Consider the following 13,605-nt stretch of genomic DNA (forward strand, 5'->3'; position numbering starts at 1 on the left):
CCCCCCCCTACACACACACACCTTGAACTGTGTGGCTAAGTCGGTTCAGGTCTCGACCGTCAATAACGAAGACTTAGTTTGGCTCCCAGTACTCCTTGCAAATAAATAATTGCAGTGTTGGTAAGTTAACAAAACGTTAGCGTTTTAACACTGTTAAATGTTGATCACTGTTAACCTGGGCGGTGTTAACACGGAGGCAGCATAAACTTAACCTCAATTATTTTAATCTAACATATTAGGCTAACTGAATAATTTTAATCCAACATACCTAAGCTAACTTGAATGATTTGAATCTAATACATATTAGGCTAACTTGAATGATTTTAATTTAACATACGTTCCGCAGATCTTAATTATTTTAATGTAACATACAACAGGCTAATCTATTTTAATCTAACTCAACCTAACAAAAACAATGAAATACGTGAACAAGAATATGATGTTAATGTAACTACAGCTGGGTAGAGATCAAGAATATGATGTTAATGTAACTACAGCTGGGTAGAGATCAAGAATATGATGTTAATGTAACTACAGCTGGGTAGAGACGAGAGAGTAATATATGTGGTAAACGCATGTTCTGGTGAGGAGGGTGTAACCATGGAGACCAGTGACAGCAGCAGCAGTAAAGGAGACTACCAGATGTGAGCCAGGGGCACCATTTACCTGCAGCCAGAGTGGTAGTAGTGGACCGTAGGATGATATAGTGAGCCAGCGGTCGTTGCCCTGGTGGTAGGCCTGGTACTGGTCATCGTCAGCATCCCGCACACACAGGTACCAGCGCTCCTGGTCAGCGCTCATGGTAGGCAGTGCCACACTCACTGTGGCCCACCCATCACCCACTGCGCTCACCTGGCATGGGGTACATATCCATACACATCACAACACACCTACAATACAGTGTTACTACAAATATTTAATCGTAAAAACAAAACATTTCAGAGGTGCAGTGTTCCACAGACATGTACACTAGCGTGGTACATGTCTGTGGTACACTAGCGTGGTACATGTCTGTGGTACACTAGCGTGGTACATGTCTGTGGTACACTAGCGTGGTACATGTCTGTGGTACACTAGCGTGGTACATGTCTGTGGTACACTAGCGTGGTACATGTCTGTGGTACACTAGCCTGGTACATGTCTGTGGTACACTAGCCTGGTACATGTCTGTGGTACACTAGCCTGGTACATGTGTTTAGTACACAAGTGTGGTACATGTGTATGATACACTAGCGTGGTACATGTCTGTGGTACACTAGCCTGGTACATGTCTGTGGTACACTAGCCTGGTACATGTCTGTGGTACATTAGCCTGGTACATGTCTGTGGTACACTAGCCTAGTACATGTGTTTAGTACACAAGTGTGGTACATGTGTATGATACACTAGCGTGGTACATGTCTGTGGTACACTAGCCTGGTACATGTCTGTGGTACATTAGCCTGGTACATGTCTGTGGTACACTAGCCTGGTACATGTGTTTAGTACACAAGTGTGGTACATGTGTATGATACACTAGCGTGGTACATGTCTGTGGTACACTAGCGTGGTACATGTCTGTGGTACACTAGCGTGGTACATGTCTTTGGTACACTAGCCTGGTACATGTCTGTGGTACATTAGCCTGGTACATGTCTGTGGTACACTAGCCTAGTACATGTGTTTAGTACACAAGTGTGGTACATGTGTATGATACACTAGCGTGGTACATGTCTGTGGTACACTAGCCTGGTATATGTGTTTAGTACACAAGTGTGGTACATGTGTATGATACACTAGCGTGGTACATGTCTGTGGTACACTAGCCTGGTACATGTGTTTAGTACACAAGTGTGGTACATGTGTATGATTCACTAGCGTGGTACATGTCTGTGGTACACTAGCCTGGTACATGTGTTTAGTACACAAGTGTGGTTCATGTATTTAGTACACAAGTGTGGTACATGTGTATGGTACTCTAGCGTGGTACATTTCTGTGGTACACTAGCGTGGTACATGTGTTTGGTACACAAGTGTGGTACATGTCTGTGGTACACAAGTGTGGTACATGTGTATGGTACACTAGCGTGGTATATGTCTGTGGTACACAAGTGTGGTACATGTGTATGGAACACTAGCGTGGTACACTAGCGTGGTACATGTGTTTAGTACACAAGTGTGGTACATGTGTATGGTATTCTAGCGTGGTATATTTCTGTGGTACGCTAGCGTGGTATGTGTGTGGTACCCTAGCGTGGTATATGTCTGTAGTACACAAGTGGTACATATGTATGGTATACTAACGTGGTACGTCTGTGGTACACAAGTGTGGTACATGTGTATGGAACACTAGCGCGGTACATGTCTGTGATACAGGTGTATGGTACACTAGCGTGGTACATGTCTGTGATACAGGTGTATGGTACACTAGCGTGGTACATGTCTGTGATACAGGTGTATGGTACGCTAGCGTGGTACATATGTTTGGTACACAAGTGTGGTACATGTGTATGGTACACTAGCGTGGTACATCTGTAGTACACTAGTGTAGTACATGTGTTTGGTAAACAAATGTGGTACTTGTGTGTGGTACACAAGTGTGGTATATGTCTGTGATACACTAGCGTGGGTGGTACATATGATACACTTGAGTGGTACTTGTTCGTGGTACACTTGAGTGGTACATGTTTGTGATACACTTGCGTGGTACATGTTCGTGGTACACTTGAGTGATACACTTGAGTGGTACACTTTAGTAAAGTATATTTCATAAAGCATTTCGATCAGTAACTCCGGCAAGGTTTAAGAAAATACAGAAAAGTACTGTAATTGCAAGTGTATGAAGGTGAATAAGATGATCAATGTTAAACTTACCATCAGGGAGCTGAAATTTACATAATAATAATAATAATAATAATAATAATAATAATAATAATAATAATAATAAAGGGAAGTATTTTCAAGGGTTCAAACTCATTTCTGAAACAATCATTTTTTTAGAGATAAATGTATTTTAATTCATGGAGTGGTAAACCCGCATGGGTCATTCAGCATAAGGACTTGATGGTGTACACCACCACTAACAGGACACAAGACCTTTCAGCTCTAAAAACATAGTGTTGGAAAGGTTTTGTCAAGCTGTTATCAGAAGGAGGATCGATCCTTTAACAATGCTTGTGGTAAATGACTCAACTATGATTAGCACTCTATAAAAATAAATAAAAAAAAAAGATTCTGCCCTGTTTGAACATATAAAAACCAGAAGCCACATCATCAACTGGGAGAGAGATAATATCACACACAAAGATGGACTCGTACAAGCGTAAGACTGTTGAAGCACACTTAAGCAAGTGCAAACTCAACTTTTAACATTTCAACAGGAACATGGGAACCAGATGGAATTTCAGATTTTGCTTTGGGGTAGCATAAATTTTAAATTAAACTGAAATGAGCACTCACGTGTACTCGTACATATACAGTATAATTACCATCACTTCGTGGCTACTCCACCGGGGTTCCTCCACCCACAAGTCTCTTAAGCTTCTTTCACACTGTACATACAGACGTTTATATATTTTTACTGTAAAGCTCTGTGTTATGCAAAGCATTTCTCAGACTTCTAATGAACTTTTTTCCTCTGCACGCACACGCTTAAACACACAAACACACATTAGGAGGAAGACAACAAAGGCCAGGTGATCAGGCTGCGGAAAGAAGGTGGGGAACTCACCAGAAACGATCAAGAGGTATGTGAGGAGCTAAACAAGAGATTTAAGAAAGTATTTACAGTGGAGACAGGAAGGCTTCTGGGTGGACAGAACAGAGGGGGACGCTAACAAGGAATACACCAACAAGTGTTAGATGACATACACACAACTGAGGGGGTGAAGAAGCTGCTAAGGAACTTTGATACCTCAAAGGCAATGGGACCAGACATCTCCCCGTGGGTCCTTAGAGAGGGAGCAGAAATGGTGTGTGTGCCACTAACCACAATCTTCAACACATCCCTTGAAACTGGGCAACTACCTGAGGTAGGGAAGACGGCAAATGTAGTACCCATATTTAAAAAAGGAGACAGAAAAGAGGCACTAAACTATAGACCAGTGTCACTGACGTGCATAGTATGCAAAGTAATGGAGAAGATTATCAGGAGAGTGGTGGAGCACCTGGAATGGAACAAGAGTATAAACGCCAACCAGCACGGATTTATGGAAGGCAAATCCTGTGTCACAAACCTACTGGAGTTTTATGATACAGTAACAGAAGACACGAGAGAGAGGGGTGGGTTGATTGCATCTTCTTAGACTGCAAGAAGGCCTTCAACACAGTTCCTCACAGAAGATTGGTGCAGAAGCTAGAGGATCTGGCGCATATAACAGGAAGGGCGCTGCAATGGATCACAGAATACCTGACAGGGAGGAAACAACGAGTCATGGTACGTGATGAGGTATCACAGTGGGTACCTGTGACGAGCGTGATCCCACAGGGGTCGGTCCTAGGACCAGTGCTATTTCTGGAATATGTGAATGATATGATGGAAGGTTAGACTCAGAAGTGTCCCTGTTTGCAGATGATGTGAAGTTAATGAGGAGAATTAAATCAGATGATGATCAGGTAGGACTTCAAAGAGACCTGGACAGGCTGGACACCTGGTCCAGCAACTGGCTTCTCAAATTTAACCCCGCCAAATGCAAAGTCATGAAGATCGGGGAAGGGCAAAGAAGACAGTAGACGGAGTATAGGCTAGGTGGCCAAAGATTGCAAACCTCGCTCAAGGAGAAATATCTTGGGGTGAGTATAACACCGAGCACGTCTCCGGAAGCACACATCAACCAGATAACTGCAGCAACATATGGGTGTCTAGCAAATCTGAGGATAGCGTTCCGATACCTTAGTAAGGAATCGTTCAAGACACTGTACACCGTGTACCTCAGGCCCATACTGGAGTATGCAGCACCTGTTTGGAACCCACACTTGATCAACCAGGTCAAGAAATTAGAGAAAGTGCAAAGGTTTGCGACAAGGTTAGTTCCAGAGCTCAGGGGAATGTCCTACGAAGAAAGGTTAAGGGAAATCGGCCTGACGACACTGGAGGACAGGAGGGTCAGGGGAGACATGATAACAACATACAAAATACTGCGTGGAATAGACAAGGTGGACAGAGACAGGATGTTCCAGAGAGGGGACAGAAACTAGGGGTCACAATTAGAAGTTGAAGACCCAGAGGAGTCAAAGGGATGTTAGGAAGTATTTCTTCAGTCAGAATAGTCAGGAAGCGGAATAGCCTAGCAAGTGAGGTAGTGGAGGCAGGACCCATACATAGCTTTAAGATGAGGTATGATTAAGCTCGTGTAGTAGGGAGAGAGAGGACCAAGTAGCACTCAGTGAAGAGGCGGGGCCAGGAGCTGAGTCTCGACCCCTGCAACCACAATTAGGTGAGTACACACACAGGCTGGTATGAAAGTATCGACCAAGCACAGTAACTGACAGTCTCGCCATCATCCGGAGAGGCAGAAATCACAGGAAGAAATTATACACTTGACTGTGTGGATGCAACACTCTCCACCATCTGGCTACACCTGACTGTGTAGAAGCAATACACACTCCACCACTGATAGTGTCTGCAACACATGGAAAGGCTCAACTCACATGAAGAACAACTCACAAACAACAATTATAAGTGAAGAGCTCAAACACCGGAAAAGGAAATAAAAAAAATATGAGGAGGCTCTAGAGATTATGAAAGAAGATAGTGTAGCAATGAAAGAAAAAAACAGCAGCGGAATAATTGGGAGGGACAAAGGAGAAAAGTTAGCAGAAACTCACGAAACCAGGAAACTAGAGACGCAGTAAGGAAACAGGAGAGAGTAGAGAGACAGGGCAATCTGGAGGGAATACACTACAGTGCATCCAATACTACTGGACGACAAGGAGACAACAAATAACTGACCAAGAGGCGTTAGAATTGTAAATACTAACAAGTGGGGTTCACAAGGGTTACTATTAGGACTACTGCTGTTTCTGGTATATGTGAATGACACACTAGAAAAGGAAGTCAGATGTATCCCTGTTCACAGATAGTGAGAAATTAATGAAGAAAATCAAAACTGATGAGGACGAGGATCCGGACGAATTGCAGGACTGGTCAATGGCTACTGGAATTCAATCCCAATAAATGTAAGGTTATAAAAATATAAGAGGGAAGAAGAGCAAAAAGCGAGCATGGACTCAAGGACAAGCACCTAGGAGTGAGCATAATGCCATCTGTAGAAAATGTTTTTTTTTTTTTTTGGCAAATCTATGATTAGCATTCAGGAATCTCAACAAGGGCATTCACGACATTATGAACAGAATATATCAAGGCCATCTTGGAGTATGCAGCACCAGCACGGAACCAACACCTGGTCATGTTAAAACAAAATTGCGAAAGTACAGATCATTTTGCAAGACTTGTCCCAGAGCAAAGGGAAATGAACTATGAGGAAATAATAAAAAAGCTGAACCTTAGAGCTTTAAAGGATAAAAAATTATGAAAGACATAAAAACCTCATATAAAATACGTGAACTCTGATAACTTGACGGAGTGAACAGAGATACACTGTCTGAGAGGCAAGGAGGTCAAGACTTTGATGACCTAGTTGAACACGAATACTGTTTCATTTTTAAACAATACCTTCTACAGAAAAAAAATGGGCATGGCCATGGGCTCACCAATTAGTGTAGTCCTGGCCAACTTCCACATGGAATCGCTGGAAGCCAAACGATTCAAAGATAATATCCCAACTAACGTAGTCTGGCTGCAGTATGTTGACATCCTCATCATCACACCTTCCAGAAAAGGCTCAATAATGCTGAACCTTCTGTCCAATTCACCTTGGAGGAGGAACACAACGACACACTCCCCTTCTTAGATGTTTTACTCTGTAAATCAGATACAAAGCTGAAATTCAGGGTTTGCTGGTAACCTACTAATCAACATGACCTTATCCACTTCATGCCACACCACGAAGCTACAACCAAAAGCGGGGTACTGAAGATTATGCACCTTGCAGTTTCTAGAAGAATGTCACATTAAAAAATATCTTCAAACTCTTTTTCCTGTCTTATTTTATACAAGACAGCAGGAAAGAGCACATAAAATCAATATTATACCCAAAAGAGAGAAAAAATGCCAGGTACAAAATTTTCCCAAGATGTAGTGTTGGCACCAACCTCGCTATCTCGGTGTGCAGAAACAACATTATCTTGGTCATTGCTTTCTCTACCATCAAGCACCTTATTACAGCCAAATGTGGACTCCACGATGCAAAAAAATGCAGTAGGCTACACTATTTCTAGTAATGGATGTTACACAGAGTAAGCCACTGGACATTGTCAAGCGGGTCAAAGAACACCTATATACATGCAGAACGCCTAATACAAAAAACAAAAATGCATATATTTGGAGACACTGACACCCACAGCTTGAAATAGACATACTAGGCTAGTTATCACAGAATGAGATAAATGTTTATAATCTCTCCTCGTCAGCACTTTCTAACACTATTACACAAAACCAGAGTAGTTTTGTTAGCAAAAACGTTATCGTAAACCATGTACTTGCAAGTTATCCAGGCGTCCGAGAGCCAAGAAAATACTGTAGTAGAGTGTACACCGTGCAGTGTTCCCTCGCCCAGAGATGCTTCCTGCACCTCACCTTCCTTTATACCTGTATATATGCTCATCTTTCCTATATACTCTCTGCTGACTTCATAATGCCCACTGTGTGCGTGAAAAATTTTCGTATCAACGTATCATACAATGTTGTTGCAAGTTGTTACAGTTATAAGCTCTTTGACCTATACGGTGAGTCGGCGTTCTGGCAATGAAAAGTTAATTAAATACAAGCATTTAGAAATACATAAACAATAAGTATTGCAAAACAATTGCCATTTAAAGAGGCGCACAGAAACAACACATAATACTAAATGCCATTTAAAGAGGCACATGGAAACATGAAATAAATACTAACACAAAGTAAGAGACATTTTACAGAGAAACTTTTTTCTTCGTCAGAATGAAGACAAGCTATATCACACACACACACACACACACACACACACACACACACACACACACACACACACACACACACACACTGTACCATGCTTACCGCTACACATTGCTCGCAAAACACTCATTAAAATAATTTTTTAGATGCTTTTTTTAAACTGTTGGTCTTATTTTATGGGCTGGGGAATGGAACATGCCAAACATCCATCGAACAATGGTCAAGTTTCATTGAGAAATGACATTCAAAGCACTGAGATGTTTAATATTATTCCCCACTACATATTAATATGAGCAGGCATTCTCACAACTAATGTTTTATATAAAATCAAAATACAGAAACAGGATGAATGTGGAACCTGATCTACGCTTAAAACTGTCTGCTACTGAACCTGAAATTCAACAAAGCAGCATCAACTATCTCATCAAACAAGTAGGTTTGTTTTAATACTGTCACTTATTTAATTACATACTCAGTTAAGTATGTCTTCAACTGAGAGATGAAACTGTGAAAACGAGTTTGTTGCTAGTTAATAAAATCGGCTTCTTGACTAGACAGACCATTCAATAACCTGGGGTCCCGGAGAAAATTAATTGAAATAAAAAAGCTCCGTGGTGGTTAAAAAGTTGAGAACTACTGATTTATATTATATATACTGTGCGGAGGAAGGTTTAAACTGGGATAAATGTACACGTGAAAATCTGAAGACACAGATGAGCCAGACGGACGTTAATTACGATGTTTCTTTTACTCTCAAGTTCGACTGAAGAGTGGAACAAGTTGGATGGAGAAATAGTGGAGGTCAATTCAAAACACAGCTTCAGGAGTAGTTATAAAGTGGCACAAGAAGCCAATTCAAAACAGTCTGGAGGAACAGGCAGACCTAGGAGCAGAGACTCGCAGCTCGCCTTCTTAACCAAAGACGAGTTTTTACTATTGTAAGGACAGCCAAAATGGGTGAATGAAGAAGGTGCCTTAAGGGGCACATAAGTATCCCTGTCTTCAAATAATATATTAATTTTTCCACTATAATCTACCTTGTCCATAATTACTATCCTAAGTGATTTGTCTGTTTCGTAAGGTGAAGTCTAGGATATTTTCTTAATTCATGGTATAACTTAACAAATCTTTAAGGACAATTGTCTGAACTTTGCTCAGACCGCTGGAGGAGGAAAACAACAGTCAAGGATCAGGTAATCAGACTGAGGAAGGAAGGTGGGGTGTTCACAAGAAACGACCAAGAAGTGTGTGAGGAGCTCAACATGAGATTTAAGGAAATATTCACAGTAGAAACAGGAAGGACTCCAGGAAGTCGGAATAGGGGGTTACACCAACAAGTGCTGGATGAAATACACACAACCGAGGACGTGAAGAAGCTATGTGAACTTGATACCTCAAAGGTGGTGGGACCAAATATCTCTCCGTGGGTCCTTAGAGAGGGAGCAGAGACGCTGTATGTGCCACTAACAAAAATCTTCAACACATCCACTGAAGCTGGGCAACTACCTGAGGTATGAAAGGTGGCAAATGTAGTCCCAATTTTTAAGAAAGGAGACAGACACGAGGTATTAAACTACAGACCAATGTCATTGACGTGTATAGTATGGAAAATCGTGGAGATTATCAGGGGGAGAGTTTTGAAGCACCTAGAAAGGAACAAGCTTATAAACAACAACCAGCATGGATTCAGGGAAGGGAAATTTTGTGTCACAAACCTACTGGAGTTTTATGACAAGGTAATGGAATACACGAGAGAGAGAGGGGTGGGTAGACTGCATCTTCTTGGACTGCAAATAAGACCTTCGACACAGTTCCTCACAAGAAATTAATGCAAAAGCTATAGGATCAGGCATGCATAACAGGAAAGGCACTGTAATGGATCAGAGAAAAACCTGACAGGGAGGCGCCCACGTGTCTCAGTGGGCGCCTTTGACGAGCGGGGTTCCACAAGGGGGTCAGTCATAGGACCAGTGTAGTTTTTGGTATATGTGAATGACATGACGGAAGGGACAGAGTCAGAAGTGTCCCTGTTTGCAGATGATGTGAAGTTAATGAGGAGAATTAAATCGGATCAAGATCAGCCAGGACTATAAAGAGAACTGGGCAGGCCGAAAGCCAGGTCCAGAAACTGGCTTCTCGAATTTAACCCCGCTAAATGCAAAGTCATGAAGATCGGATAAGGGCAAAGAAGACCGCAGAGTCCAGGCTAGGTGGCCAAAGACTGCAAACCTATCTCAAGGAAAAGGATCTTGGAGTAAGTATAATACCGAGCACATCTCCTGAGGCGCACATCAACCACATAACTGCTGCAGCATATGGGCGCCAGTAAGGAATCGTTCAAGACTCTGTACACTGTGTACGTCAGGCCCATACTGGAGTATGCAGCACCAGTTTGGAACCCACACCTGGTCAAGCACGTCAAGAAATTAGAGAAAGTGCAAAGGTTTGCAAGAAGACTTGTCCCAGAGCTAAGGCGAATGTCCTACGAAGAAAGGTTAAGGGAAATCGGCCTGACGACGCTGGAGGACAGGAGGGTTAGGGGAGACATGATAACGACATACAAAATACTGCGAGGAATTGACAAGGTGGACAAAGATAAGATGTTCCAGAGATGGGACAAAGAAACAAAGGGTCACAATTGGAAGGTGACGACTCAGATGAGTGAAAGGGATGTTAGGAAGTATTTCTTCAGTCATAGAGTTGTCAGGAAGTGGAACAGTCTGGAAAGTAACGTAGGGGAGGCAAGAATACCTTATACCTTTGATATAACTATGATATACCTGGCCATGGGCCAGGCTCGTCTGGTGCTTGCCTGGTCAACCAGGCTGTTTCTGCTGGAGGTCCGCTGCCCCACATATCCATCACAGCCAGGTTGATCTAGCACCTGCTGAAGATACTACTAGGAACCATACATAGTTTTAAGGCGAGGTTTGATAAAGCTCATAGAGCAGGGAGAGAGTAACCTAGTAGCGATCAGTGAAGATGCGGGGCCAGGAGCTATGAATCGACCCTTGCAACCACCAATAGATGAGTACAAATAGATGAGTACACACACACACGCCACGTCACACGCATACACAAGTGCGCGCGCACAAACACTACACCAACCTCCCACCACGCTCACATATAGGTGATTACATACACCCTCTCCCCCCCCCCCACACACACACACACCTAGCCAAGCACGTAAGGAAATTAGAGCAATTGCAAATGTTTGCAACCAGACTAGTCCCAGAGCTAAGGGGCATATCCTACTAAGAGAGGTTAAGGGAAATCGACCTGACGACACTGGAGGACAGGGGAGATAGGAGGGACATGATAACGACATATAAAATACAGAGAGGAATCTACAAGGTGGACAGAGACAGGATGTTCCAGAGATGGGACACAGAAACAAGGGGTCACAATTGGAAGTTGAAGACTCAGATGAATTACAGGGATGTTAGGAAGTATTTCTTCATTCTAAGAGTTCTCAGGAAGTGGAATAGTCTGGAAAGTGATATAGTGGAGGCAGGATCCATACATAGCTTTAAGAAGAGGTATGATAAAGCTCATGGGGCAGGGAGAGTGACCTAGTAGCGACGGTGAAGAGGCGGGGGGCAGGAGTTGTGACTCGACCCCTGCAACCAAAACTAGGCGAGTACACACATACACAAGTAAAAACGACGGCTCTAGGACTATGTACATCATGAACAATCAGATAATTGATTACTGGAATTTAAGGCAAGCAAAAGCCAAGTCACAAGATGGGAGAGCAGGAACACTACTACCTGGAGAACAAATAACAAAGAGGAACAATACAGAAGCCATCCTGAAATAACTATTACCATCAGTGAACGTAAACAGTAACATCATCATCATAGCTTAAACTTCAAAACATAAATCTGTCATTTACGAACCCAGACAAAGACTGGTTTAAAAACTGTATCTGTAAGTAAGTATAAATAGGAAGCGCGTTTGTCCGGCGCTTAACAGACGGAGAATCAAACCTCTACCACGTGTTGCGCTGAATGACCCACATGGATTTAGCATTTAACGTGAATTAAAAAAAATCAAATGTACCTCACATGTGACCCATTAATGAGTCTTCAATGTCAGTGTAAAGTATTCGCCAGTGATAATGTTCAAGAAGCAAGGAACCTTTAAAACTGATCAATAACAAAATGATAGGATTCAGGAGCTGTAAAAATCAACTACCTGAGTATTATTAATATCTTCGACAACTAGCTTTGTCATTGAATCTAGTTTGCAAAACACGAGATCATTTACTGTGCAAAAGTACTGAAAGAAAAACGTGTAATCATGGTGAGGTCTTGACCAAGTTCGTGAAGAGGAAAATGTAGGCTTAGAAAGTAATTTGTGAGTCAGGTACACACCTTGAAGGCTCTGGTGGTCCGGACGATGCACGTGCTACCCAGCTCTCCCTCGTCGGCTGTAAAGAGAATCTCTGTGGATAGCGTCATTCCCTCACCGAACAACCGTATCTTGGCCTCCTCTTTAGCATGAAGGATGCTCGTGAAGTTTTCATATTCTATGCCCTTGATGTGTTCCTCCACTCTGAGGCCAAAAATCTTGACCTGCCTACCAACCTGAGCCTCAGAGGGGGACACTGTGTTTCCATCGTCGTTAATAACAGGAGTTTCCGAGGTGTTAGCGTCCACATTTCCTCTCAGGTCCTCACTGGCAGCTTCCTCCTTCATGAGATTCATCATATCATCAGCAAGGTCAGCCTCTTTTTTGCCACTCTCCATAAACTTGTCACTTGCCCTCACCCCGGCCCTGTCTGCACTAGTTCTTGTTTCATCTCTCAGCATGGTCATTACCGTAGTTTCCTTACCCCCCTCACTAGTTCTAGACTCGTTTACCCCACGACTGGGCATGTCCCCCAGCATAATATCTGCGGAATTTTTTATCACAGCACTCTCTCCTTTATTATTTAACTCACTCACTCGCATTTTTATACTTTCTTCCCCACTACCTTCAATAGTTTTATTTATTTTTCCTCCATTTGTTAGTTGTTCATCGTGGAGGCTGGTGATGGTGCCGTCCAAGTCTTTCATCATTCTCTTTGTTTCTGGTGAGGTGAGGTTACTGACGGAGGCGTTAACGGTAGTCAACTCTCCGTCACTGGGCACCGTCGTTGTGGTAACTGCTCTCTCCCTGTCACGTTTACTTCTCTTCACAGCTCTGAGCATGAGGTGCCCCAGGCCTCCAGCAGCGACACCATGAAGGTGCATGTCAGGAGCAGCAACAGGCACTGGTTGTGGCAACTGTTCCACACTCCGCAGGCTGAAACAACATACAAAAACATTAATCCACTTTCATCCAGTTATGAAATATTTATCAAGTACATACCTCATCCAGTTGCTACATTACTACTTAAACTGCATGAAGAAGCTCTAATAATTCTTATCAGTGATATAAACAATTGCAACCATGACCACATGACTCAACACCACCCATACAGAATATTATATACAAAATGACTCACGAAATCGTAATGACACTATTTCAACCAAACCATACTACACCAGTGGCTAACGCGACGGTCTGGAGGTTTGAGACTCTCTGATCGC

General features: G+C 42.7%; 1 protein-coding gene across 2 annotated transcripts in view; it reads right to left on the minus strand.

Moving 5' to 3' along the window:
• uex (metal transporter uex) overlaps window positions 1-13,342 on the minus strand; it is a 428,924-nt gene extending 415,582 nt beyond the window's left edge. For both annotated transcript variants that reach the window (XM_070094153.1, XM_070094154.1), the window contains exons 1-2: window positions 12,406-13,342; window positions 667-852 (exon numbers count right to left, since the gene is read on the minus strand). In XM_070094153.1, the coding sequence (XP_069950254.1) occupies window positions 667-852; window positions 12,406-13,266 (1,047 nt within the window). In that variant the 5' untranslated portion in view covers window positions 13,267-13,342. The remainder of the gene's footprint in view (window positions 1-666; window positions 853-12,405) is intronic.
• Between the last annotated feature and the right edge of the window lie 263 nt (window positions 13,343-13,605).

Source organism: Cherax quadricarinatus, chromosome 44 (genome assembly GCF_038502225.1).
Source record: "Cherax quadricarinatus isolate ZL_2023a chromosome 44, ASM3850222v1, whole genome shotgun sequence".
NCBI lineage: Eukaryota > Metazoa > Arthropoda > Malacostraca > Decapoda > Parastacidae > Cherax > Cherax quadricarinatus.